General features: G+C 40.4%; 1 protein-coding gene across 1 annotated transcript; it reads left to right on the forward strand.

Annotated features, from left to right (window-relative positions):
- The first annotated feature begins 2,424 nt into the window (after positions 1 to 2,424).
- LOC127452516 (zinc finger protein 407-like) lies at positions 2,425 to 27,734 on the forward strand. Its single transcript, XM_051718012.1, has 9 exons — positions 2,425 to 2,497; positions 6,949 to 9,984; positions 10,953 to 11,067; positions 12,257 to 12,331; positions 12,575 to 12,741; positions 15,170 to 15,253; positions 15,374 to 15,494; positions 15,902 to 16,080; positions 25,918 to 27,734. The coding sequence occupies exons 2-9, from the start codon at positions 7,020 to 7,022 to the stop codon at positions 26,763 to 26,765; spliced, it is 4,554 nt and encodes a 1,517-aa protein (XP_051573972.1). The 5' UTR covers positions 2,425 to 2,497; positions 6,949 to 7,019; the 3' UTR covers positions 26,766 to 27,734.
- The last annotated feature ends 206 nt before the right edge of the window (positions 27,735 to 27,940 follow it).

The raw sequence follows: 27,940 nt of genomic DNA on the forward strand, positions 1-27,940 counted from the left end.
TGTTTTGAGAGACTAATCAGAAATTACATCTGCTCTGTATTGCCACTCAATCTTGACCCGCTGCAGTTTGCTTACCGCAACAACCGCTCCACTGATGATGCCATTGCATCTACAATACACACTGCTCTCTCCCACCTGGAAAAAAAGAACACTTATGTGAGAATGCTGTTTGTAGACTACAGCTCAGCATTCAACACCATAGTGCCCTCCAAACTAGATGAGAAACTCCGGGCTCTGGGCTTAAACAGCTCGCTGTGCAGCTGGATCCTGGACTTCCTGCCAAGCAGACGCCAGGTGGTTAGAATAGGCAGCAACATCTCCTCATCGCTGATCCTCAACACTGGAGCCCCACAGGGCTGTGTTCTCAGCCCACTACTGTATTCCTTGTACACACATGACTGTGTGGCAACACATAGCTCCAATGCCATCATTAAGTTTGCTGATGACACGACGGTGGTAGGTCTGATCACTGACAATGATGAAACAGCCTACAGAGAGGAGGTGCACACTCTGACACACTGGTGTCAGGAGCACAACCTCTCCCTCAACGTCAGTAAGACAAATGAGCTTGTGGTGGACTTCAGAAGAAAAGACAGAGAACACAGTCCCATCACCATCAATGGAGCACCAGTGGAGAGAGTCAGCAGCTTCAAGTTCCTGGGTGTCCACATCACTGAGGAACTCACATGGTCCGTCCACACTGAAGTCGTTGTGAAGAAGGCTCATCAGCGCCTCTTCTTCCTGAGACGGCTGAGGAAGTTTGGAATGAACCGCCACATCCTCACACGGTTCTACACCTGCACTGTGGAGAGCATCCTGACTGGCTGCATCTCCGCCTGGTACGGCAATGGCACCGCCCACAACTGCAAAGCACTGCAAAGGGTGGTGCGAACTGCCAAACACATCATCGGAGGTGAGCTTCCCTCCCTCCAGGAAATATATACAAGGCGGTGTGTGAAAAAAGCTCGGAGGATCATCAGAGACTCCAGCCACCCGAGCCATGGGCTGTTCTCACTGTTACCATCAGGTAGGCGGTATCGCAGCATCAGGACCCGCACCAGCCGACTCCATGATAGCTTCTTCCCCCAAGCAATCAGACTTCTGAACTCTTGATCTCTCATGATCAATATACATCAGCACTGCACTTTATTACTCTTACTCTTATATCTCACACCGGACTGTCATAAATTATATTATTATTATATTATATTCTCTCTTAACAACTGACTATCAACCGACAGCCTGAATGTCAATACAGTGCAATACTGTACATTCTATATATATATATATATATATATATATATATATATATATATATACTTTTTTTTATATATATATTTTAATTTTTATTGAATAATGTGTATCTATATAGTAAAAAAAAAACAAAAAACAAAAAACAAAAACAAAAACAGCGTATTGTATACTGTACAGTGTATGTTATTATTTGTATATTGTTGAGTGTAATTATGTGTATAACAGATGTTTAAATTGTGTTGTGTTAATTTGATGTTATTGTAAATTGGTATATGTCTCATCACTGTCATGACTGCTATGTTGATTGGAACTGCACCCAAGAATTTCACACACCATTGCACTTGTGTATATGGCTGTGTGACAATAAAGTGATTTGATTTGATTGATTTGAAATATGATGGCTGCAAGGAAAAAGTGACGTCACTGAAACAGGTCAATAGGTTATGATGAATAATGAAGATGTTTGAATTGTATATCTAATTCATGATCATAATAAATAATAATTATTAATAACTCCATGATTTATTAAATGAAACAAGATTAAGATTAACACCAGCAACTGGGGTCTTCTGTCCCAATTCTCAGGGGTCATCTTTGCCTTTACCTTTTCACTTCAAAGTTAAAAACAATATTTTATTAGCCTACTTTTATTATTATTTTAAAATTAATTACTGTGTCCACAAATCTGCCATTAATAAATATGCATTATAATGTTAATATCAAACATAGTTTAAAATCACAATTACTCTAATTCAATTACAATAATTTACTTCAAAGGAAATGTTGATGTTAGATGAAAATTATGAATTAATTAAGAGCAGAGATTAGATTTAGCGCCATCTTTGATCAAGAGAAATTTGAAAGCGTTTGCGTGCGAAAAGTTTGTGTACAAGATGCCCTTCTGGGTGGTTAAAGAAGTGACTCCTGTGACTGAAAGTACTCAACTAAAAGAAGATAATTCTGTGGTTGTGTTTTGGTGATAAAAAAACATAACAACAAATGTTTGGTTATGTTTAAGGAAACGTGTACAGCATATTCTAAATTACAGCAAAACAGCACGTTGTAAATAACCGAACAGCACACGATTGGAGTGTGAAGAATAAAAACGCCCCGTGATGCAGCGCCTCCTGTCGACCGAAAACAGTCGCTGCGCTTCTGTGACGTCACAGCGTGCCGACTACGGCGCGCCATTTGTGACCAAGAGCAGAAAGCGCGGAGTGGAGGATTACGAGCAACATCTCAGGTAATTACATTCAAACACAACTTTTATTGGCAATATGAACACAGATCCGGTGTTTAGAATTGTTGCATATACATTTTAACTATGTTCCAGTCGGTTAGTACCGCGTTAAGTGGAGCATTTGGAAGTCATGTATGATGCGCTTTTTGGGCCTCTCTGCCGCCGTCGTTTCCAGCACAGCCGCGAAAACCCGCCTTTCCTGTGTTTCTATTGGACGAGCGCAAGAAATGAGCCTTTGGATTGGAAGAAAGTCACGCCAGTCCAAGAAAGAGTCACGTTAAAAGGAAGTAAATAGGACAGACTGTAGGATCAGTTTTATGTTAGAGATGAAAGATAAACATCATAAAATGATTAAATTAACGTTACATTTTGACACTTAGTTTGCTGAAAGAAGCAGCTTCTATATGATAAGAAATCAAACAGTTTGAGATCTTTCAGTATAATAGCGAGTTATTGAGTTTGTTTGTCAAGTTCTCATCAGTATTTCACTTTTATGTATCTTGTGTTTCCACGTCTGTAACATGAGATTCAATCCGCAGATTATGAGACGTCACAAATAAAAACTCATTTTATTCTGTAAAACCCTGAAAAGTTTGAATAATTGAGTCCATATGTGATCTGCCCTTTATACACACGACTTGAGAAATGTATGTTACGCTGTCATGAAATTAACATCTACACATTCAAAACTCATTTTAGCACTCACATACTTCAGTCTTTTCCGCTGTAATTTATGATTATTATGTAATTACAGAAATACAGTAATGAAGAAATGCACAGTTTAACTGTGTATTAAGAGCTCAATTTCACACATGATCTTATGTCTCATGCTTAACTTTATTGCATCGCGCTTTCTTATGTTAACAAAACAATTTTCTTCGGTTTGGAAGCACATGATGCATAAAAGATGTCAATAAAATGGATTATAATGAAGGGATTACTTAAAAATACCAATAAGACCTCATTTACAAGTTTTTCTCTGTCACATTATATCCTGGTGGTCATTTTAATATATTTTTCTTTCATTGTGTCACATAGAAGTGTCAAGTGATACAATTGTTTAACAGCATTTTTTAATCATCATTTAATACCATGGAAAAATAAAGTTTTAAGCAAAAGAACAGAACCCCTTTTAAATTGTTCGATTATTCACTGTATTGTAGTACTATAATGATTTGTATTTATTTTTTTAGGAAATTGCATTGTTTATCCACCTCACAAGAGGGGTGCATCATTTTACAAATGTTTTCAAACAGCCATATTTCATGGTTGGAAAGGAAAGATCAAATTACTCTTTATTTTCGCTTTATGTTAACAATAATCATTTCCCAGAAAGACAAGGAAATGTCTGAGAAATACATACACTTAGTTTGTCATTTCAGTGCTATTTCATGTACGTAACATTTTAGAGGTCAAGTTTATATCACTCAAACAAAATTAATTCAAATAAGTTGATACTCTGTGTACAAAGCTAACTTACATTGATGTTAAGTATGATGAACAAATGGTCTACCTTCTTTACTTTAAACACCCATAATAATGCATTACAGATGAGACTGTTACTGACATTTCATATAAAATTATACGGATATCAATGAGAGAAATCAAATATCCACTGCTCGTTGTTTTTCCATGATGATTCTGGTAGATCACTGACTATTGCTTTGATCTGTGACGTGTTTCAAGCTTTCTGCATCTATATTCAACAGTTAGGAAGGGGTAATTTTGACAAATGTTAAGATTTAAACAAATATGATAAACATAATTTAATATTGCTGCGCTGCTCAGCGTTTGCCTCACACAGCCTACAAGGTTCTGCTCGCTCACGCAACGCTGACTGAAGCGGTGAATGGACTAAATTTTTAAGGTGTAGAAATGGTGAATCGCCATATGGCGATTTCAGTCTTATTTGATCATGCAGCCTTGATGGATGATATACTGAAGTCTCAAAGGTCAAAATCTGCAGGTTTCAAAGCATTTTGGATTGTTTTACCTGTAACAGCTACTTTCACAACTGTCACGAAGAGATGTCAGGTTGTTTTTATGTGAAAACGACAATGAATGAAAATTAAATATTACATGATCATAGGGGTGCCAACCCTTCTATATTCTGTGGCTATTATTATTTCTAGATTGTGCATTTCAATTCACAGGATTTTTACAAAGTGTGTGGTATCCCAAAAACTCATGTTCATTTTTGTTAAGTCCGTAATGCAAGTTAATTTCCTGATCTAAACTGTAAAAAAAAAAATTGTAAAGACTGAAAAATGTCTTATTTCTGGACTCTATCTGCAGGGGTCTATGATTATACATACAGTGCATCCGGAAAGTATTCACAGCGCTTCACTTTTTCCACATTTTGTTATGTTACAGCCTTATTTCAAAATGGATTAAATTCATTATTTTCCTCAAAATTCTACAAACAATACCCCATAATGACAACATGAAAGAAGTTTGTTTGAAAATTTATTAAAAATAAAAAACGTCACATGTACATAAGTATTCACAGCTTTTGCCATGACACTCAAAATTGAGCTCAGGTGCATCCTGTTTCCACTGATCATCCTTGAGATGTTTCTACAACTTGATTGGAGTCCACCTGTGGTAAATTCAATTGATTGGACATGATTTGGAAAGGCACACACCTGTCTATGTAAGGTCCCACAGTTAACAGTGCATGTCAGAGCACAAACCAAGCCATGAAGTCCAAGGAATTGTCTGTAGACCTCCGAGACAGGATTGTATCGAGGCACAGATCTGGGGAAGGGTACAGAAAAATGTCTGCAGCATTGAAGGTCCCAATGAGCACAGTGGCCTCCATCATCCGTAAATGGAAGAAGTTTGGAACCACCAGGACTCTTCCTAAAGCTGGCTGCCTGGCCAAACTGAGCAAACGGTGGAGAAGGGCTTTAGTCAGGGAGGTGACCAAGAACCCGATGGTCACTCTGACAGAGCTCCAGCATTTCTTTGTGGAGAGAGGAGAACCTTCCGGAAGAACAACCATCTCTGCAGCACTCCACCAATCAGGCCTGTATGGTAGAGTGGCCAGACGGAAGCCACTCCTCAGTAAAAGGCACATGACAGCCCACCTGGAGTTTGCCAAAAGGCACCTGAAGGACTCTCAGACCATGAGAACCAAAGATTGAACTCTTTGGCCTGAATAGCAAGCGTCATGTCTGGAGGAAACCAGGCACCGCTCATCACTTGGCCAATACCATCCCTACAGTGAAGCATGGTGGTGGCAGCATCATGCTGTGGGGATGTTTTTCAGCGGCAGGAACTGGGAGACTAGTCAGGATCGAGGGAAAGATGAATGCAGCAATGTACAGAGACATACTTGATGAAAACCTGCTCCAGAGTGCTCTGGACCTGGGGCGAAATGTTCATCTTCCAACAGGACAACGACCCTAAGCACACAGCCAAGATAACAAAGGAGTGGCTCCGGGACAACTCTGTGAATGTCCTTGAGTGGCCCAGCCAGAGCCCAGACTTGAACCCGATTGAACATCTCTGGAGAGATCTGAAAATGGCTGTGCACCGACACTCCCCATCCAACCTGATGGAGCTTGAGAGGTCCTGCAAAGAAGAATGGGAGAAACTGCCCAAAATTATACTCAAAAAGACTTGAGGCTGTAATTGGTGCCAAAGGTGCTTCAACAAAGTATTGAGCAAAGGCTGTGAATACTTATGTACCAGAGATTTTTTTTTAATTTTTTTTTATAAATTTAAAAGATTTCAAACAACCTCCTTTCACATTGTCATTATAGGGTATTGTTTGTAGAATTTTGAGGAAAATAATGAATTTAATCCATTTTGGAATAAGGCTGTAACATAACAAAATGTGGAAAAAGTGAAGCGCTGTGAATACTTTCCGGATGCACTGTATAATGGTTCGATATACAGGCAGTGAACAGAGCACTTTGTACATGAAGGTGAAGTTCACGTTTTCACTGCAAATGTCACATACGTAACACTGGAGTTTCCAGTTTTTAGTATTTTGTCAAAAAAAAAAAAAGGTTCATTCTATGCAAGAAAAGTGTATCCTTCATTCCTTAAAACAATGATTTCATGATGTGTGTAATATGATTTGGGCTAAACACCAAGAGTGTCTTCAGAAATTCACAGTACGATAAACTTTTGACTGGAGATCAAACAGGTCAAAAAGTTAGTGCCCACAGAAACAGCCCTTGACATTTTCCAGGATGATAATTTGCATACATCCCTAAACAGAAACACATACACACAGGTTTAACCATCAGAGAGCCTTTAGAACATGAATGGTGCAGTATAACATATCATTTTGTTCCCTGTATCTTGCTGCTGGCACACTATGTTGATAACATGTTAGTACTGTTGATGCATTTAATACTAATTGTGTGAAATTACATTAATACAGTGAAGTATTTTACAATGATTTTTTTTTTTTTTTTCCTAAATATTTTTTTTTTCCACAGCACTCTTTTGAAAAGGTCAATGGATCCTTTAAATGAAGCCTGCTGAATATTTCTAGAGAACGGACAGCAAAATGGACTATCCAAACCCAAAACAGAAATTAAGATCTGGAAAGGAAATTTCAGAGGAGAAGAGCCTACATAAGAACAAGACCAGTGATACTGATGCAGAAGATGTTTCACCTAAAACAGCTAAAGAATATGATGAATCAGGAAATGGGTCTGTTGCAGAAGAAACTGAGCATGCTGTTACAGCTACAGCAGAGGAACGGTCTGATGTACATGACTCTTCAGAAATAACTGATGCTTTGGTTTGTTCACTGTGCAATTTTGTAGCAAAAACTCAAACTGCACTGAAAATTCATTCAAAAAGGAAACACTCTCATAAGGAAGCAGGTTTACAGATCGACAGTGAAAAGAACTCTTTCACAACTGCACCAGGGATGAATTCCATGCAGAAGACAACAGGATTACAAGAAAGCAACAGCCAAACACAACTCTCAGAATCTCAACTGGAAAACACTTCAAAGGAAGTGAACAATGACAAAGAACCAAAAGAGTACACAGTCGAAACAGTGAGCCAACACAAACATCAGCCTTTCAGAGACCAGTCTGTCACATCAGAGAAGGTTGTTGGTACCTCTCAGGTTGGAAGAAGCAGTCCCACTCAGATGCTGCTGGAAATGGTGGAGCCCACCACATGTAGACCCGAAAAGGATGTTGATGACACAAACAAGACCCTTAAAGATGGCGACAATGCACAAGCGTGTTGCAGTTTTGATTCAGAAAGTAAGGAGGAAAGTAAAGAAAATGGTGGGTTGGTTGGACATGATGAGAACCATAAAAATCAAAGGCATTCAAAGTCTAAAACTGCACATGCATGTTCTTACTGTGGACATAAATTCAGAGACAGACTCAGTCTGGACACACATGTCAAGAGGCGACACACTAAAGAAATGAACTACTTCTGTGACTTCTGCAGCTATTCTTGTGTTGCGAAGTGCGATTATGAGAAGCACTGCTCGAGCAACAAGCACAAAAAAAAGATGTCAGAGAAACAGGAGACAATGACGCCTCAAGAATTGGTTTCCCCACCACATGTGGCAAGGATGCCGACACGTTCTGCAGGTTTCTGGTCGCAGCATCAGTGCAATACGTGCAGCTTCACGGCCAACAGTTCAGTAATGTTGGCGCAACACATCAAAATGCATCATCCGTCAGTGCACCGTTTCCACTGCAAGGCCTGTGACTACTACACCACCACTACAGAGGCCATGGAGATCCACCTGTTAGGAGAAGCCCACCAACAGGTGGCCAAAGAGATGAACATTAGCCCTCTGTTTAAAGACTGCGTTGAGAAGATCCTTGTGATTCTTTCGGGTGATAAAAGAGAGGATGGAGAAATGGATGACAGTGACACTCATGAGGAGGTTCAGGAAGCGGACAATGTGTCACCTGTAGCAGAGCAGGCCGAGGCTGTAGGTAACAAACGGAAGCGAGGCAGGCCAAAGACATCTAACTTGACAGTTTGTAGTCATTGTGGGCTCGTTGCTTCCAATGCCACCAACCTTAGTGTGCATATACGACGCAGGCACAGTCGCCTCTACAGCTTTGTTTGCAAGTTGTGCAACTACTACTGTGTGACAAAAGGTGACATGGACCGCCACTGTGAAACCAAAAAGCACATCAACAAAATGCAAGAAGCTGGAAGTGAAGGCACTGGGGTAGTTCTGCTAGATGCTGAACAGCCAGGTCGGGCGAAGGAAGATGAGGCAGAACTGGGAAACAAAGTAGCAGAGATCGAGACGACTATTGACGATGTGGATGAGAATACCCCAGGTGTACCTTGTAAGAAAAGCAAGTATGACTTATGTAACTCCTGCACTCAGTGTGACTTTGTCGCTCACTCGACGCCATCTCTTGCTCTCCATGTGCGACGTAAGCACACAAAAGACTTTGAGTTTGTTTGTCTAGCGTGCAGCTACTACACTGTCACACGCAGAGAGATGTTTCGGCATGCAGCCACAGAGAAACACAAGCAAAAACGTCAGAGATATCTGGAGAGAAAGAACCGAAGTGTCAATAAAGATCCGGCTGAATCCACCTGTGATGACCAGGAGATGCTTGAAGGATCAGAACTGGGCTGTGACGGTTCTGATCTGACAGCTGAAACTGCCACAACTGAAGTTGCAGAGGATTTGGCAAATGGAGGTGAGAAGAACCGTACAAATGAAGAAGAAGCAGAACAAGCATCCGATGAGAGCCAAGAATCATCAGCTAACCCAACTGACTCAGGTGCATTTAATGTAATCCAGTCAGTGGTGACAGAGAAAGACACTGTGTTAGAGGACATGGAGGAGGAAAACATGTTTGATGAGGATGAAATGGCTGACTTAGGAGGGGACAGTCCCTCTGGGCAGAAGCACCTTCTTGGCGCGATAGTATTTGACGCCTGCATCTTTCCCTTAAAAGCCTTAGTAGAGCCCAAGCCACCACAGGCCAGAGATCAGACTACAGGTGCATCACCACATCAGGGTGTCAGAAAGCCTAAAACAGGGTCTAAGACAAAGACCACCACACGGAATACACACATCCGCTGTGAGGACTGTGGGTTTTTGGCAGATGGCTTAAGCGGCCTAAATGTCCATATCTCCATGAAGCATCCATCCAAGGAGAAGCATTTCCATTGCCTGCTCTGTGGGAAGTCCTTCTACACCGAGAGTAACTTGCAGCAGCACTTGAGCAGTGCTGCGCATATGCGCAACGAGCAGGGAAGCACCGAGGATCTTCCAGAAGGAGGTGCCAGCTTCAAATGTGTCCGATGCAACGAGCCATGCCAGACAGAGCAGGAACTGTTCATTCACATCAAAGAGAAGCACGAGGAGCTGCTGAGAGAAGTGAACAAGTATGTGCTGGAGGACACGGAGCAGATCAACCGAGAGCGCCAGGAGAACCAGGGCAGTGTATGCAAGTACTGCGGCAAAGTCTGCAAGAGCAGCAACTCCATGGCTTTCCTAGCTCATGTTCGCACACACACAGGTACAGAGAAAAACTAATTTAGAATTGCATGTAAGGATAGATCTTGTGTGTTCATAGATGCTCATAGGCTATTTGTTTTATATTATTAATACTATATATCAGAATTTTGTCATTCATAAACTTTAACAATCTAAATATTTACTATAATAATTATACTTCATTGGGAAAATGTCCTTGGTCTTCTTAGGAAACACTTATTTTCACATGTTCCATCATGAGCTTGACAGCTGGACAGAGCAAAACAGCATACAGGGATCTCCAGATGTGTTTTTCAAAGTTTCAAACTACGTTAAACTACTTTGCTTGTTTGCAACCACAAAATATGTATATTATATAATATATTTAAAATATCAGAATTATAGATTGTATTTATTATACATACATAGATAGCTGGAGGACTGAACGCACTGGCAGAGGTGCGGCAGGCAGTAATGCCCAACAGGTTTAGACATATACCTGTGCATCTGAGTATAATAGAGTTATTTTAATTATTACAGTATATACTAAATTATTTTTATTTAAGGGCCTTCTTAGTAAATACCTGTATTTCTATATGTGATTAATTACAATTAATTTGATTAATTAATCAGTAAATAATATAATTAATTTGATTAAAAATGTTCGTTGCTTGGGTGCCCTAATTTACACAAAATCGTTCTGCTCATGTTTCATGAATGAGAGCCAATGCGTGAAAAAGACAATCATTACAGAAATGTTCCTGAAGTAAATAAGCAAAAAAGTGAGGTCATATTGCTTTTACAGAACATAGTTTTTGTTTCATGCAAGCCCTTGTATGTGTAACTAACCAGTGAAGAAAGAAATAATTATGATGATTTTGACAAAAAAGTTAAAGAAATGCTGAAATACTCATTGTGATGTGATATTGGTTTAATATTACCTTCCGGAACTTTATTTTGTCAGGATTTTCAATATGATGAAGCAGGTCTTTTGTTGTTCTTTCTCTTCAGGATCCAAACCCTTCATGTGCAAGATCTGTAACTTTGCCACTGCTCAGTTGGGTGATGCTCGCAACCATGTCAAGAGACATCTGGGCATGAGAGAGTACAAGTGTCACATCTGCGGGTGAGTTTACATGTACAGTCAGAATGGTGATTGTTGAATATTGCTAACACAGTGCGTTTACGCTATGTTCAGTAGATCTAGACATTTGTGTGAAGCTCTTCTGATAAAGATCAAATCATGTCTCCCAGCATAAAACAAACAACATCACTAACTGTCATCAGAGGTAGGTAGTAACACACTAAATTTACTCTGTTACATTTACTTAAGTAACTTTTTTGAAAAAAACAAAAATACTTTTAAGAATAGGTTTAACTGAGGGTACTTTATATGCTTACCTACCCAAGTTAATTTTTATTCTCAAAAATGTACTTTTACAGGGGCCTGGGTAGCTCAGCGAGTATTGATGCTGACTACCACCCCTGGAGTCACGAGTTCGAATCCAGGGTGTCCTGAGTGACTCCAGCCAGGTCTCCTAAGCAACCAAATTGGCCCGGTTGCTAGGGAGGGTAGAGTCACATGGGGTAACCTCCTTGTGGTCGTGATTAGTGGTTCTCGCTCTCAATGTGGCGCGTGGTAAGTTGTGCGTGGATCGTGGAGAGTAGCATGAGCCCCCGCATGCGGAGCCACGTGATAAGATGCGCGGATTGACGGTCTCAGAAGCGGAGGCAACTGAGACTTGTCCTCCGCCACCCGGATTGAGGTGAGTAACCGCACCACCACGAGGACCTACTAAGTAGTGGGAATTGGGCATTCCAAATTGGGAGAAAAGGGGATAATTTTTTTTACAAATTTTTATATGTACTTTACTCTTTTTTTTTTTTTTTTTTTTTTACATTGGGCGGCGTTCCACCCATTACTATATTAGTGGTTTTTCATTCAATAAATGATAATGAATATGCAACTTATTCAGAGATTCATGCTTATTTGACTGTATTACTTGAAATTACTGTGCTGTGACTGTTACACAACAGTGACTGCCCACTTTTTCAGTGGCCTTAGTTCTGGAAAGGAATGTGTGATCAATATGAATACATATTCAGTATGAGTGAATACAGTGTTTCTGTATATTATTCATCAGTGCTTCTCTGTGAAGTCAGTTCTATTTGCTGTATACTGTACTGGAGTTACACTGAATTACACAGCATCATGTAGTGCAATCATCACAGATGGAAATATTTATGGAAATATTAAAAAGAGTTCAGATATACAGAGCTAGCATATGCAGTGATATTGTCCGTGTGTGTTACAGATGGGCATTTGTGATGAAGAAACATTTGAACACTCATCTACTGGGGAAACACGGACTGGGCCAACCCAAAGAAAGGTATTGAACAACTTGCTTGTCCTTAGTCTTGCTTGAAATTAGTCAAATAAAAACTATAAAAGTAGTTACTTGTGATATATTGGTGAAAAAAGTCAAAAACTCATTTATCAGATATGAATTATGACACGCTTATGCATTGCTATGTGTCTTTACCAGAAGTCTCAGCTTCCCATTGATGACAAACATATGCATGTAGATGTGACATCTGTTAACTTTTGACGTGTGTTGTTTTGTTTGCATCAGGAAGTTTGAGTGTGAGTTGTGTGAGCGGAGCTTCAGTGAGAAATGGGCACTGAATAATCACATGAAGCTGCACACGGGAGACAAACCCTACAAGTGCAGCTGGCCCTCCTGTCATTACGCCTTCCTCACGCTTTCTGCTATGAAAGACCACCAGAGAACACACACAGGTACACCAACTCCTCATCTCACAGTATCAGGATCATAATGTGTGTGAGCGTTAGCGTTAGTGATTAGGATTGCATTATTAATAGAATTTTAGTCTGATTATAAACTAACGGACTACTTGCTCTAAACTTCATGATGTACTTCCACTTTGAAATAATGCGGCTCACTAGTTCCTGGTTAAATGTGTTTACAATGCACCGTAGTTGCCTCGTTCCCGAAACTCCACTTAAAAATAGTGTTCAGAAGAAGATTTTAAAGTCCGGACATTTTCAGAGACAAGGAGAGAGGAGAAAAAATATTCTGAACATTATTCTATATAGCATCTTCAAAAAAGTTTTCAAAACTTTAATTCAGCCCAAGCCGATCTGAGAAAGCAACTTTCCAAGCGCATTTCACCGTTTCTTCTCACACTGCGGTCTGTAGCTGACATTTAACCACAGATCAGTCTGAACAGCAAATCACAGAAGGGCTAATAAAGGGTGTCAGTACCGGCACTCTTTGAATGAAACAACTACCCGCTTCAAACCCTGCAATGCTCCATGTGTGAGAGAGGAGAGAGAAACCTGACGAACGCATGTATCACTCGTTTATATGTTTTAATTAAATGTATGTTTTAATCTTTATTTTGTGTCATTGTTTCATTGACAAGTATATCCAGGGTTTCTGCAAGACTGAAAAAAGTCTTAAATTTATACGGTCATGGTATTAAATGTTGCATAAAGGATTAGTTTCTCATTGTGTTTAAGTCATTTTAAAGTGAAGAGTGATTTCTGGGATCGAATAGACCCCATATCAAATTTGGGGTCTTTAGGACAAACTCTAGCACCACCACCAGTTCAAAAATTTACTTTTATTTTGCTCCTGTCTTTTGAACCATTTGTCCTAGAAACAAATTATGTTTGCATGTACTTACTCTCCTCCTGACGATACAAATGGATGCCTTAAATTAAAACTCCACCCATTACAGTGGCCACCATCTTGGATTATGACGTTTATCGTTTATTCACTAATATTCCTTCAAACTTTGACCAATTTTCCTAAACAATGGCTCAAAATAATCTCAAGATTGATCCGCACAGAATGAATAATACCAATTTCTGGTTTTGTTGAAAAATGACATTAATAAAAATTTAACGAAGTCAGGAAAACAGGAAGAGAGGCTGTATCTTGGCAACAGTTTGTCGTATTGAAACGAAACTTGGTATTCATCATCAGGACCATGGTCTGAGGGTACATGCAAAGTTAAGAAATGTGAAAAATTGCTATTTTTCCCCGTGACTTTTGAACCGTATGTCCTAAAATCATGAGTTTGGTGTCTATGAATTCTGTAGGTTATGGGGATTTTAAGGATACCCATATCAGCCATATACTGCCTCTCGGGCATATTGATTTTTATCAAAAAGTTAAATATCTTTTGAATGCATTGCCAGATTAATTAGATTAATTTGGTATGCATCATTGACATCACGTCGTGAATGTACCTGAGCAGTTTGGAGACAGCGCCACCTATAGTACAAAAGATAATCCACCCCAACCTTGGCATGTCTCTTTGCCATTCGTGAATCATGTCAAATGAGTAGCACAGTGTTTACATTTAGATTGCAGAATCATTGGGATGTTCTTATAACAAAAGAAAAGAAAATCATCTATGCTCCTTTTGTTGAGCTTCTAGATTTTATGACCAAAATGTCTTTGAATAAAATCTTGTTTTTAAATGTTTGGTGGTGATCACTAATGTTTTATTCCAGAGCTTTGAGGTACATTTTTGGATGTTGTTTTTTTCATGTCACTATTCAAGTGAAAATAGTTGATTCAATGGCTCTGATGAATTAATTAAAAATTAATGGAGATCTGTTAAGTTGCGTTTTTAAACTTTGAAGTGTTACTACTGTATACAGTATATATGACTGTTCTTGTGCTCCCTAGGCATTCACATTTAGTAATGCGATGACATATTGTGTTCTCTTGAATTTATTACTTAAATTACCTTTAGTTGGTCTTAAAAAGGTCTTTAAAAAGTCTTAAATTTTAACTTTATAAAACCTTCAGAAACCCTGATATCGCTACCCTATACAGTATGTTGAAATGTAAATGCATATTTTTGCATATAGATATATGTAAAAAGTAGTAGAGCTGCCAAAGATAACGAGTTTATAACGGTTGAGATTAAATAAACACGTTTAATGCCATTAAAAATATTTTAGCGCAGTTAACTGATTTATTCAATTTGACATTAAAACTGATTTATTCTGTTCAAATCAAAGCCATATGGGACATTGAACCAAAGTAAAGTCATTTCCATTGTATAGTGCAATGACTGGGAGCACATTGGGCGCTCTGAGCCCACACACCCCACCATTGCTGGTCACAAGTAGATGCTGTGTTTTGAATGCTGGTCCAACATGTGTAAACATGTGTTTCCTCTTTCAGGAGAGAAGTCTTTCCTGTGTGATCTTTGCGGGTTTGCTGGAGGCACTCGTCACGCCCTGACCAAACACCGTCGCCAGCACACAGGTACACAAATACAGAAACACTGGTGCACACGCAACTCACACACACACTCATGTTTACAACACCCATCCACACATCCAGTGTTTGTCATGTCTCATCTAGCCATTGTTCTGTCTGCTGCAGGTGAACGGCCCTTCAAGTGTCAGCTGTGTAACTTTGCCTCGACCACACAGTCTCACTTGACACGTCACAAGCGCGTGCACACGGGCGAGAAGCCCTACCGCTGCCCCTGGTGTGATTACAGGTCAGTGTTTCGGTAACAACCTCAGAAGTGTTCTGGTCAGCATCAGGACTGCAGTTTCTTCAGTGTTTTTTTTGATTGAAGCACAAAGCACACTGTCTGCTCTGTAGGGGTGGGCACCTCATGATTTGATTTCCATTCCGGGAGTCACAATGCAATTACAGAATCATTTTGTCACATCTCTGCAGGTTAAGATGGCTTTGTGCCACCAGATTCTTTTTAAAATTCATAATGTTTTTGTATCAATGCAGAATCATTTGAGAAAGAATCATGCTGAATCTGTGAATGAATTTTTTCTGTAGCCATTCTGCTGTTCAAAAAGGAAATTTTCTCTCTCACTCGACCTCAGATCGACCATGTGTAATTCATAGAATGTTCATCCTCTTATGTTTTGTCTGTTCCTCTCTCAGATCAAACTGTGCAGAGAACATTCGGAAACACATCCTGCACACGGGCAAACACGAGGGAGTGAAGATGTATAACTGCCCCAAGTGCAACTACGCCACCAATGGCCCCACGGACTTCAGAAACCATCTAAAGGAGACGCATTCTGACATCGAGAACCCAGACCTGGCCTACCTGCACGCTGGTACTCATACACAACACGCACATAGATCCTCTCAGTGGTTTAATCTACAGTTTCACTGCCAAACACTTGAAATGATGTTTCCTGATTTGGATGTTAAGCTAAAGAAACTTACTGTAGAGTGTTACCCACAGTTTTAACACTATTTCCTTCATACCCTTGGTCAGCTTATTGCTGCTGGCAGAGGCACTTAACAATGTAAAGTGAATGTTATCTCCTGTCGCTGATAGACCACTCTCCTATCTTTCTTTACTTGAAAGCATGCTCATGCCACCCTCAGCCAAATCTCTAACAAGTCTCCTCTGAAGTCTCCCCTCACAGCAACAATAACTTAGCGAAAGTCGCGAAAGCCCGGCTCACACCGCAACCTAGAGTAGTAGTGGAAGTGGATAATTACAGTTTAACGCCATATTCAAGTCATTTTTATTTGTATAGCTCTTTAAAGCAGCTTTACAGACAGTTATGCTGTAACATAAAATGAAGCTGTAATGTCTTAAAGTCTTCATTCTGCGGTTTGATAAAAAATTTGATTGTAGATTATGCCTTAAATATATATATATATATAATATATTCAAAACATTAGTAAGTTAAAGGCGCTGTTATGCAACTGCCGTTTCTGACACCTCTGAGAAGACGCACCATCACTTTTCTGCTTGGTGACGGTCTCGACCATAGACTGTATATAAAGATGGACGACATGACAGCTCCCCAAAAGTGAAGCCAAAACATCTTGATCGCCTCCTGGTGGCTGGCTGCAGTATAGGTCATAAACCCCACCCCTCCATGTTAGCGGATGGGACGTGAGCCAAACAAAAAAATCTAAGTACACCTCAAATAAATTTTTCCCAAAGATGTTTTCTGTCATTTTAGGTAGTTCTTATCACATTGATGTATGTTCAAGTGTTCATTTTTCTGATAAGTTTGGTTTTAATTAGTTATTTGATGCTATAAAAAGGGGGTGTGACATCATGATTGACAGCTATGATTGACAGCTTCTCTGAGTAAAGTAGTCAGAGAGACACCTGCAGATGAAAGGTTAAATTTAACTTTCCATAACTGTGATTGTCTGCAGTAAACTGTACTAACTGACCTAAGGGATCTGAGGGATCATTGCAGTTTTTTCAGTAAGTAAAATTTGCTTTGTAAGGTAATCAGTAAATTAAAGTTTTTAGCTAGCTAGATAAGACAACAAGCAGTTTAACGTAGGGTGACCGTACGTCCTCTATTTCCCGGAAATGTCCTCTTTTTTGGACCTTAAAAAAGCGTCCGGCCGGGATTTCTAAATTTGCGAAAATGTCCGGGATTCGGCTTTAGTTGCATTATGATGTGCATCTGGTCTAATACTTCATTGTATGTACGTGCATATTTGCATTGCTTTAACCTCTCATTGTAAGTCCCGCCTTCTCACACACCAATTGGTCGATTATAAGAGGCTTGCAGCAACTATTGGCAAAATTCCTGCCTGTCAATCTCCCCGCGAACGCATGAAGCGCTGTTGTGTTTGGCATCAAACAGTTGCTTGACAGTAGCAGCAAATGACAGCTGAGTGGAAACAATGCCCAAACGAAAGTATAAATTTACAGAAGATTTGCACAAAAAATTCCCATGCTTTCGTCCAGGTCGAGATCCGTGGGAAGCAGAATGTATGACATGTAAAGCTGGCACAAGTGATTTAGAAGCACAAATTAGCTCTGTGAAGCATAAAGGGTCAGCAACAGGTGAAAGTTCATCAGGTAAATTAGCAGACTACTTTTTGCGACCAGGTAAAATTGTTATCACATTGCTTCATTTTCCATGGCCATTCAAAATAATAGTAATAGTAAATGAAGGTACACTCATGGCATCAAATATTTTATTTTAGTACATGGACATTCAAAAGTGGTCTACACCACCCCCTCCAATCGAATAGAAATTTCATTCGGATCCAGCTCAATCGGATCATTTTTGTTTTGACATGACGGCTTTTCGATCTGATTGAGCTATCAGATAGATTATAAATGGATTATTTGATTGCATGTAAACGTGGCTATTGTTTTCAGAACACGAGCTATAATATCATCTTATATATGCACGATTACAGTTGGAAAGATGCCAGCTTCATTTCTGAAAGCCCACAATGTACAAAAGTGTTGATTTGTCGCACGTTTGCTTACCCAGCCTCAGTACTGCCACAATGAATGCGTGCAATCATCATTTGAAGTCTGTTTGAAATCGGAATTAAATATAAGGGTGTGATTTAAGCAATGAATACAGCAGAAATTCCAGCATTTTAGTTGATTTTAAAGTGCTTCTGACAAATGTCAATGCTTTCAGCTCACGGTGATTGGCTCGCGCCCTGCGTTTTCCACTTCTCATTTGCATAAAGCTAAGGATTCTCAATTTTTTGAACTCTATCGGCCACACCCCACACTTGCTCCACACCATTGTCAATCCCACAATCCACCTCAAAAGCATGGAGCTTGATTCCCATAGAAATTAAATGAAAGCGCTCCCTCACCACGTGCCAGTGGAAATGTACGGTTAATGGTAATCTATGTGATCGTGAATTTCGCACTATGGACTTCCAGTGGCGAAGAATTTTCTTGCGCTGATTTCGCCTCTAGTTCAAGTTTGGTGAACTTTGACAGACGAAATTGCCGCATTGACCAATAGGAAGTTCTTGGTTTGGTGGTGACTTCTGTGTGGTCGGTGCTTCGTTCATAGCTACACTGAATATTCACATGCATATAATTTTAGCTGTGATTTTTCTTTTAACTTAAGTCTCACTGACTATAAAGTGCAGCATTAAAAAAGACTGCTTGACAATTATATTTTTGCTGGTTTCACACATGCTCAACATCTGCCCATGGCATGTTCGCCCACGTAAATTTGCCATGAGAAGGTATGTGTGACCGCACCTTAAGTCCGATGGAAGTTCCAGAATGGCTAACAGCGCCTACAGCAACTTTTACACTCACTAAGTAGGGTCTCCCTTTGCTCTCAAAACAGCCTTAATTCTTCGTGGCATTGTGTGACAGATCTCTTGCTCATTTTGTAAAGGAGGAAGCGGGAGCCGGATGAACAATCCAACGTATGTTTTTATTTGACACTCAGTTTAACACATATGGTTTTGCTTTTCAGCAACAAATGCACTCAGTCACACACACAGCATCGTGCATCTCTCTCTCTCCTCTGGTGGTCTGGATTGCCCTTTTATCCCTCTCCAGCTCTCACTGCACCACAGAACAGCTGTTAGAGATAATTTCCCACAGGTGTCAATCCTTACTGCTCTTCCATCACCACACATGGATTCCACAAGATGTTGGAAACGTTCCTTTGAGATTCTGGTCCATGTTGACATGATTGCATCACGCAATTTCTGCAGATTTATCAGCTGCACATTTATGCTGCGAATCTCCCATTCTACCACATCCAAAAGGTGTTATATTGGATTCAGATCCGGTGACTGGGAAGGCCACTGAAGAACTGTGAACTCATTGTCATGTTCATGAAACAAGTTTGAGATGACTTTTGCTTTGTGACATGGTGCATTATCATGCTGAAATTGTGACCATGAAGGGATGCACATGGTCAGCAACAATACTCAAATAGGTTGTGGCATTGATTGATTGATTGCTATTAATGGACCTAAAGTTTGTCAAGAAAACATTCCCCACACCATTACACCACCACCACCAGCCTGGACTGTTGACACATTTCATGCTGTTGGCACCAAATTCTGACCCTACAATCTGTGTGCCTCAGTAGAAATCGAGATTCATCAGACTAGACTACATCTTTCCAGTCTTCAGCTGTCCAGTTTTGGTGAGCCTGTGCTAACTACAGCCTCAGCTTTCTGTTGTCTTCAACCTGATGTTGTCTTCTACTGTTGTAGCCCATCTGCCTCAAGGTTTGTCATGTTGTGCATTCTGAGATGCTATTCTGCTCACTACAATTGAGGGGTTATCTGAGTTACCATAGCCTTTCTGTCAGCTCGAACCAGTCTGGCCATTCTCCGTTGACCTCTCTCATCAATAAGGCATCAACTCACTCACTCATCAACTCACTGGATGTTTTTGGCACAATTCTGAATAATCTCTAGAGACTGTTGTGCGTGAATATCCCAGGAGATCAGCAGTTACAGAAATACTCAAACCAGCCCATCTTGTACCAACAATCATGCCACAGTCGAAATCACTGAGATCACATTTTATTCCTCATTCTGATGGTTGATGTGAACATTAACTGAAGCTCCTGACCCGTATATGCATGATTTTATGCATTGCACTGCTGCCACACGATGTGTAACCCAAGTAATATACTTAAAAGTAATTAATTGAAAGCCAGTAAGCCTAACTTTAAACTTATTACAATAATTTAAATGTAATGTGTTACACTACTTTTGGTACAAAAGTAATTAGTTAGTTGTAATCAGATTACACCCAGCACTGATTGTGATGCATCGCAGTGTATTAAATCATGACATATGTATTGTGATGTTTAATGTATCATGAGGAGGGGTTGCGTGATGCCATGCGAGGGTCGGACATGTGAACAGTGAGCTCTGCTCACTTTGCTAGTTTTTCAATCTTTTAGTGTCATAAACCGGTGAGATTCGATACACCCTGTTCCATAACTGTTCTGTAAGGTCAATATGTCAAAGATTTCAAAATCATCGGGCTCTGGAGACATTAAAACACACTTACATGACCCCTGACAGGGCCGCAGACCAGGGACTCGGTTTGGACGGTGCAGCGGGAGAGATTCAGCGTCAGCTGTCGAGTATGTCGGCAGTGCTGGCGAAGGTCGTTGCGTACTTGGGGATCTTGCTGTAATACGTCGATCGATCACTTCCATGGAGATTAAATTCACTGAGTTGGTTACAAGAAGGGGATGTCAAGAAATGGATCGATTATCTGGAGTCATCGGAGAGAGAATTAGCTGCTAATCCACTAGTGACCAAAGTAGATTTGGAACGCGTTTGGGAAAAACTGGAAGACCTTGACAATCGTAGCCGGCGATACAACGTCCAAATTGTTGGAATTCCTGAGAACGAAGAAGGCCAAGGTATGGTGAAATTCCTAGATGAGCTCTTCCCGAGTCTGCTCGACATAACAGGCCATAAGCTGGAAATCAAGTGAGCTCACCAAGTCCCGGCTTGGAGATCCGCTGAGGGAGATAGGCCCCGATCAATTCTGGCCAAATTTCTGAGATTATCCGATAAAGATCTCATGTTACACGATGCAAGGAGTAAAGGAAGGCTTTCTTGGAAGAACCACAGCATTTTCCTGTTTCCAGACTTTGCGAATTCGACGAGAGAAAAGTGATCGATTCAAGGAATGCAAGAAACTCTTATATCAACGGAAGTTCGCTTTTGCACTGATGTTCCTGGCCAAATTGAAAATAGATATTAAGGATGGCCGCAAAATATTTACATGCCCACAACAAGCGATGTCTTTCATAAAATCAGTGGACTGAGGAAGTCATGGTGTGTTTCTCACGTTGCAGCCAAGTGAGCTTGACTCACTGAACATTCACTTGACCATCTGAGGAAACTGGGCGCCTGTTTTAATTCTATTTGTGCTGGTTCCGCCTAGTGGCTGTAGTTTGTTTTGTGGACAAACACTCCTTTGGGACAGTTGTGGATGAATCTGCACATTCCTTGTGTTTATGCCTCCTATTGGCTGGAGAATTTGTGGAGTATTTTTTGCAGGACATTGGAAGGATTAGGTCATCTGCTGCACTCATGAACAGCCGGCTCACTGAGCATTCGTTTGACTGTCCGAGGAAACTGAACGGCTTTTTTGAGTGTGTGTGTGCTGGTTCCGCTAGCAGCTGGAGCTTGTTTTGTGGAGGAACACACCCTCGGGACAGTTTTGTGAATGAATCTACACGTTCTTTGTGTTTATTCTGCCTTTTGGATGGAGTTTGTTTTATAGATTTTCTTCTGTTATGTAATCCTGTCTCACAAATTTGTATAGAAACGCCAGACTTGAGCAATCCGATGGCAAATTTGTCACGGGGACTCTCGTTGGCGTACATGGACTGTTTGAGTTTAGAGGGATGGACGCTGGTTGGTGCTGTCATGCGCGAGGTTAATACGCATGTTTTTTCTTTTTTCTGTTTGTTTGGTTCTGGGGGAAGTTGAAAAATTTGGGAAGATATGGGGTGGGCATGTTTTCTTTAGTGCTGGCACAAGTAAGAGCAGGGGAGTCATTACATTGGTAAGTAAACATCTACAATTCAAATGTCTCAAACAGATTAAAGATAAATTAGGAAGAGTCATTATTGTTTTAGTAGAAATTCGGGGGCAAAGGTTGATTTTAGCTAATATTTACGCACCTAACGCTGATGATCAGGGCTTTTTTATAGATCTTGAAGGGACGTTGCAAGCCGCTGGCACCCCTCGTGATATAATATTGGAAGGAGACTTTAATTTATTGATGGATTCAGTCCTTGATCATAGTGAAGCAAAAGTGTGTAAGCCCCTAGAGCAACACTGATGCTTCTCAGGATGTGTAAAATTTGTGGTCTTGCAGATATTTGGAGACTTTTGAACCCATCTGGTAGGGACTATAATTTTTTTTCATCAGTCCATAAGATTTATTCTAGAATAGATTTTTTTTTTTAATTATATCTAAGTCCTTCATTTCATCTGTTGTTGATTGCTCAATTGGAAACATCATAGTCTCATCACGCCCTGATGAGTTTAGAGGTGTTGCCACATATAGGGAAAAATAAATCACATAGTTGGCGCTTTAATGTATCCCTTTAGCAAAATCCTGATTTCCTACAAATGTTAAAGGCTGAAAACAATGTTTATATGGAGACCAACTGGTCCTCAGTATCTGTGGGCGTGGCTTGTGAGGCACTTAAGGTGGTTCTTAGGGGTCAGATAGTATGCCTCATTCATCAAAAAATCCAAAGCACGAGAACTCGTGGAGTTGGAAGGGAATATTAAAAGTGCCAAGGCAGAGCTGAAGCACCGAATGTCGCCTGATGGCCTCAGAGAATTGACCCGATTGAAATACAGATATAATACTATTTTGTTGCGGAAGGTGTAGTTTTGGCTATTCAGGGCAAGACAGTCATACTTTGAGTCGGGGACAAAGCAGGGAAGCTTTTGGCTAAATATATAAAGCAGAGAGAGTCTTTTTCTACCATTCCCTCAGTGAAATCTGCTGGTGGTGAAATTTTTACCTCGGCCATTGATATTAATATTGCTTTTAAACAATTCTATCTAGATCTCTACAGGCAAGGCTTTGGGGCCAGATGGCTTTGCCACTGAATTTTTTAGAGCTTATGCTACAGAACTGGCTCCACTTTTGTTAGAAGTTTATACGGAATCATTAAAGAATGGAAAGCCTCCGCCAACCATGACACAAGCCCAGATCAGTCTGATTCTTAAAAAGGACAAAGATCCAAGCGAGTGTAAAAGTTACCGTTCAATTTCCCTGATCCAGCTTGACGTTAGAATATTGTAAAACATTTTGGCTAACCGATTAAGTAAAGTTATGACATCTCTTATACATATAGATCAGGTGGGGTTTATTTGGGGTAGCAGCTCTTCTGATAACTTTAGGCGTTTCATCAATATCATGTGGTCAGTGGTGAATGATCAGACTCTGGTCGCTGCCATCTCACTTGACACCGAAAAGGCATTTGATATGGTAGAATGGGATTATCTTTTTAAGATTTTGGAAATGTATGGGTTTGGGAGTATGTTTATTGGATGGATTAAGTTGCTTTATAGACACCCTGTAGCGGCGGTACAAACAAATGGATTAATTTCAGATTATTTTACTCTGGATAGGGGCACCTGGCAGGGTTGCCCTCTTTCCCCATTATTGTTCTGTCTTGCCCTGGAACCATTAGCAGCCACGATAAGTAAGGCGGATGATTTTCCAGGGGTGATATTTTATTATTCGTCTCTGACACTACTAGATCTATGCCTTGCCTCCACAGAATTATTAATTCCTTTTCTAAGTTCTTGGGATACAGAGTCAATTGGTCTAAATCCGAAGCTTTGTCTCTGACAGCGTACTGTCCAGTAATGGCTTTCCAGCAGGGCGCCTTCCAGTGGCCCAAACAGGGCATTAAGTATTTTGGGTATTTTATTCCCAGCAAATTTGTCTGATTTAGTTAGAGTTAATTTTGACCCTTTAATTAATAGGTTTTCGAGCGATGTGGGCAGGTGAGCTTCATTACATTTATCGATGATTGTGAAGGTTAATGTTATTTAAATGAATTGTATTCCAAAATTCAACTACCTGCTACAGTCTCTCCCCGTAGATGCCCCCCTGTCTTATTTCAAGCAATTTGAAAGCATAGCGAAGTCTTTCATTTGGAATGGTAAGCGTCCCAGATTACATTTCAGTAAACTGCATAGGCCGATTGACAAAGGTGGGCTAGGCCTACCCAAGATTTTGTTTTATTATTAAGCGTTCAGTCTCAGACATTTGGCTCATTGGTCGCTTCCACCTGAAAGAGCCCCTCCCTGGTTTTGTATTGAACAGGAAGTTCTTGCCTCTATTTTGCCATTGCTAAGCCTTTCTATCAAACAAACCGGAGAAGTTAAATTACACCCCGTTATCTCGCATTTGCACTCGGTATGGGCAAAAGTGTCCAGAGTGTTTAATTCGGATATTTATCTAAATGTTTCCTCGAGCTTATGGCTGAACCCCAAATTATGTATTAATAAGTCCCCTTTCTGCTGGTCAGAGTGGATTGTAAGGGGGGTTACAACACTCGGTGACGTATATGAGAGTAGTGTGTTGAGATCCTTTGAAAATTTGGTTCAACATTTTGGGATCCCCAGCTCTCAGTGTTTTTGGTATTTACAGCTGCGCCACTTGCTCTGTACTATTTTTGGGAATAGCATACACCCCCCTAAAGCGGCAGATACTATGGGAGTGGTGATTACTGCTTTTGGAAAAGGTCATGAGGCATCAGTGTATTACTTCCTGCTAATTCAGAGTCTGGGGGACAGAGCTTCAACTGCTCTCAAGAGATTATGGGAGAAAGATTTAAACTTGGAATCGGAGGAGGAAGAGTGGGCTAGGATTCTAAAAAATGTGAAGTCTAAATCTAGAGACGCAAGGGTTCGCCTTATGCAATTCAAGATTTTACATCGGTTCTATTGGACCCCCCACTAGATTGTTGCTGGCTTGTTCTTAAAGACACACCCACATGCTGGCAATGCCAATCAGAGAATGGTGACATAACCCATGTCTTTTGGGGGTGTGTTAAGATCCAGGAGTTTTGGTTTAAGGTTCAGAGTTTGGTATGTGATGTATTGGGCACTCGGGTATCATTTTGCCCCAGACTCAAATTTTGGGCGTATTTTGGGTGATGGGGCGGTCAATGATGTTGAAAATAGACACACAAAGACTTGGGTCTTAACCACTGTAATGTTCGCCAGACAGATAATTTTAAGGGGATGGAGGTCGGCTGGAGAGCCCTCATTTCAGGAGTGGTGGTTGGAGATGGGAAGGGTGGCGGCCTTTGAAGAAGAGTCATTTAGAAGAATGGGGAAGTTTAACTTGTTCGTGGAGAACTGGGGCAGATATTTTTTAGTTATTTATTTATTTTTTGTGTGTGTGTCTATATCATGTACAACCACTTGGATGTTGTTGGGGGCCAGTGTGGGATTGGGGATTGGAAGGGGGAGGGGTAATAGTGGGGGTTAATGTTGATTCTGTGTATACATGTTTTGTTTTGCTATGTTCAGTTATGTGAATCAATAAAAATTGTTAATCTGAAAATGTGTCATGAGGAAGCTAGTGATACCCATCCCTAGAATACAAGTTTAATGATCTTATATGTCTCTTTTTTTTCTCTTCTCTCCTGTGTCTGTGACAGGAATCGTATCCAAATCATTCGAGTGTCGTCTAAAAGGACAGGGCGCAGCATTCGTGCAGGCAGAGGCGGCATTTGCTCCTGATGAGAGCAAACTGAGTTCAGAGGGTGTTCAGCAGGTTATTATCATTCAGGGTTACGGCGGGGAGGAGGTGGCCATCGATCACGCGCTGGAAGAGTCGGCCGCCGTCACGCTACAGACCCTCGCCATGTCCAGCCACTTGGCTGAAGTGCTGCACATTACTGAGGATGGGCAGCTTTTTGCGTCTGGCCAGGAGGTGTCATCGGTCGAGGCCCAGCTGACGGGGGGGCAGATCCAGATCCCCGGGACTGCCACTCGCTACATGCTGGTCGAGTCATCCGGGGAGACGGCACTCATGGAACAGAGGACTATAGAGGAAGCCAGACAAGAAGGGGTGGAGCCCGGGAACGCTGTTTCTGAGTCCTCCTCGGCTCTCGATGCATTGCTTTGTGCTGTCACAGAGTTGGGCCAACAAGGTGATGCTAGAGAGGGCGAGATCACCACCACCGCGGTGTCAGATCACTTGCCAGAGGAGGAGTGCAGAGACGGGTCCTCCCAGACTGACACACAGAGTGAAGCGCAGGGGTATGAGGAGGGGGCGGAGTCAATGGCCGTGGTCACTCAGATCGTGGGTTCCCCTCACGAAGTGTTGCAGTTTGCAGCCAGTCAGTTGATAATGAAGGAGGGGCTTACGCAGGTCATCGTTAATGATGAGGGGAGGCATTACATTGTTACCCAGCTGGACGGCTCCACCCTGCAGGTAGAGGGTGCTGTTGTGGAGCCGACCACAGAGGGGACGATAGTGTACTCACAAATAAGTCCAGAGTGACAAAGAGAGAGAGAGTAGATGCTTCTGAGGTTTCTTTGCATCTCTCTTTCCTTGTAAAACTCAGGGTCACTTCCTTTGACATCACACATCAAAGTGAGCTTATTGGGATGGATTGCTTTTACTTTAAAAATCATTTTCTTAATCAGTATATTTGTCTTGTTTTCCAGTGAAAATATCTAAACAAGAGATGTTTACTTGAGAAGCAAAATTGCATAAGATGTTGAAATAATATTTAAAAGTTTAGCGTTTTATATTTCATATGATATTTCTTGAATTAAGTTTATTTTTCTTACCCCGTTGGCAATTTTTGTTGTTGTTTTAAGCATAAATGTAACTACATTTAGTAAGCTTAGTAACCTTAAAAAAATGCCAGTAGGGTAAGAAAGGTAAACTTAATTCAAGACATATTATCTTAAAAAACAAGCCTTATTATCTTACACAATTTTTCATCTCAAGTAAATTATTAAAAATAGTATTTTACGGATGTTTAGATATCTTTACTGGAAAACAAGACAAAAATACTGAATAAATACATGATATTTACAGTGTTGGTGCTAACAATATTCAATATACAACAGCCACATGCTTGTGACATGAAACTCTCTCTTAAGTGCTGATTTGATTTTTTTTCCGTTTTTATTTATTTGTAGAAATGCAGTATATACTTTTATGATGCCACTAAAGATGTTCACATTGGAACAACTAACAGCTTATTTAAAGATTTTTAGCATTTTTAAGGGTATGTCCTGTAGATGCTTAGATTCCTAATGATAACCTTGTTGAACATACACCTTCTGCTTGCTTACCTTATGTGTGATCGATTGATGATATTTCATATGTTAAATACCTTTTATTGTGCTGCATGTGCATTGAGAGCTCAAGAAAATTTTAGACAACATTCACATATGATCAGACTGTAAACCTTGAAGATCCTTCCGCTCTCATAAACTGTTTAGTGAAAAACAAAAACATTATTTAAAACCTGATTGAGAAAATAATTTCATATTAAAGAATGTATTTGAACTTAGTTATGAATTTAACCTCTTCTAAATGTACAATTGAACAGTTACAGTTTGAGAGTTTGACTGCAGCTGGAGGGTTTTGGGTTGTTTTGGTCATTGTTTGTTTCATAAAAATGCAGGTAGTTTGTGAATTGTGTTTCTTAACCTATTCAT

The sequence above is a fragment of the Myxocyprinus asiaticus genome, chromosome 15, assembly GCF_019703515.2.
Source record: "Myxocyprinus asiaticus isolate MX2 ecotype Aquarium Trade chromosome 15, UBuf_Myxa_2, whole genome shotgun sequence".
NCBI classification, from domain to species: Eukaryota; Metazoa; Chordata; class Actinopteri; order Cypriniformes; family Catostomidae; genus Myxocyprinus; species Myxocyprinus asiaticus.

Bases quoted from the DNA above. Each gene is read 5' to 3' on its own strand.
- LOC127452516 (XM_051718012.1), top strand. From the start codon at position 7,020: ATGGACTATCCAAACCCAAAACAGAAATTAAGATCTGGAAAGGAAATT. The intron at 15,254-15,373 runs GTACACAAATAC...TGTCTGCTGCAG, and splicing joins ACACCGTCGCCAGCACACAG to GTGAACGGCCCTTCAAGTGT. The intron at 16,081-25,917 runs GTACTCATACAC...TGTCTGTGACAG, and splicing joins CCTGGCCTACCTGCACGCTG to GAATCGTATCCAAATCATTC.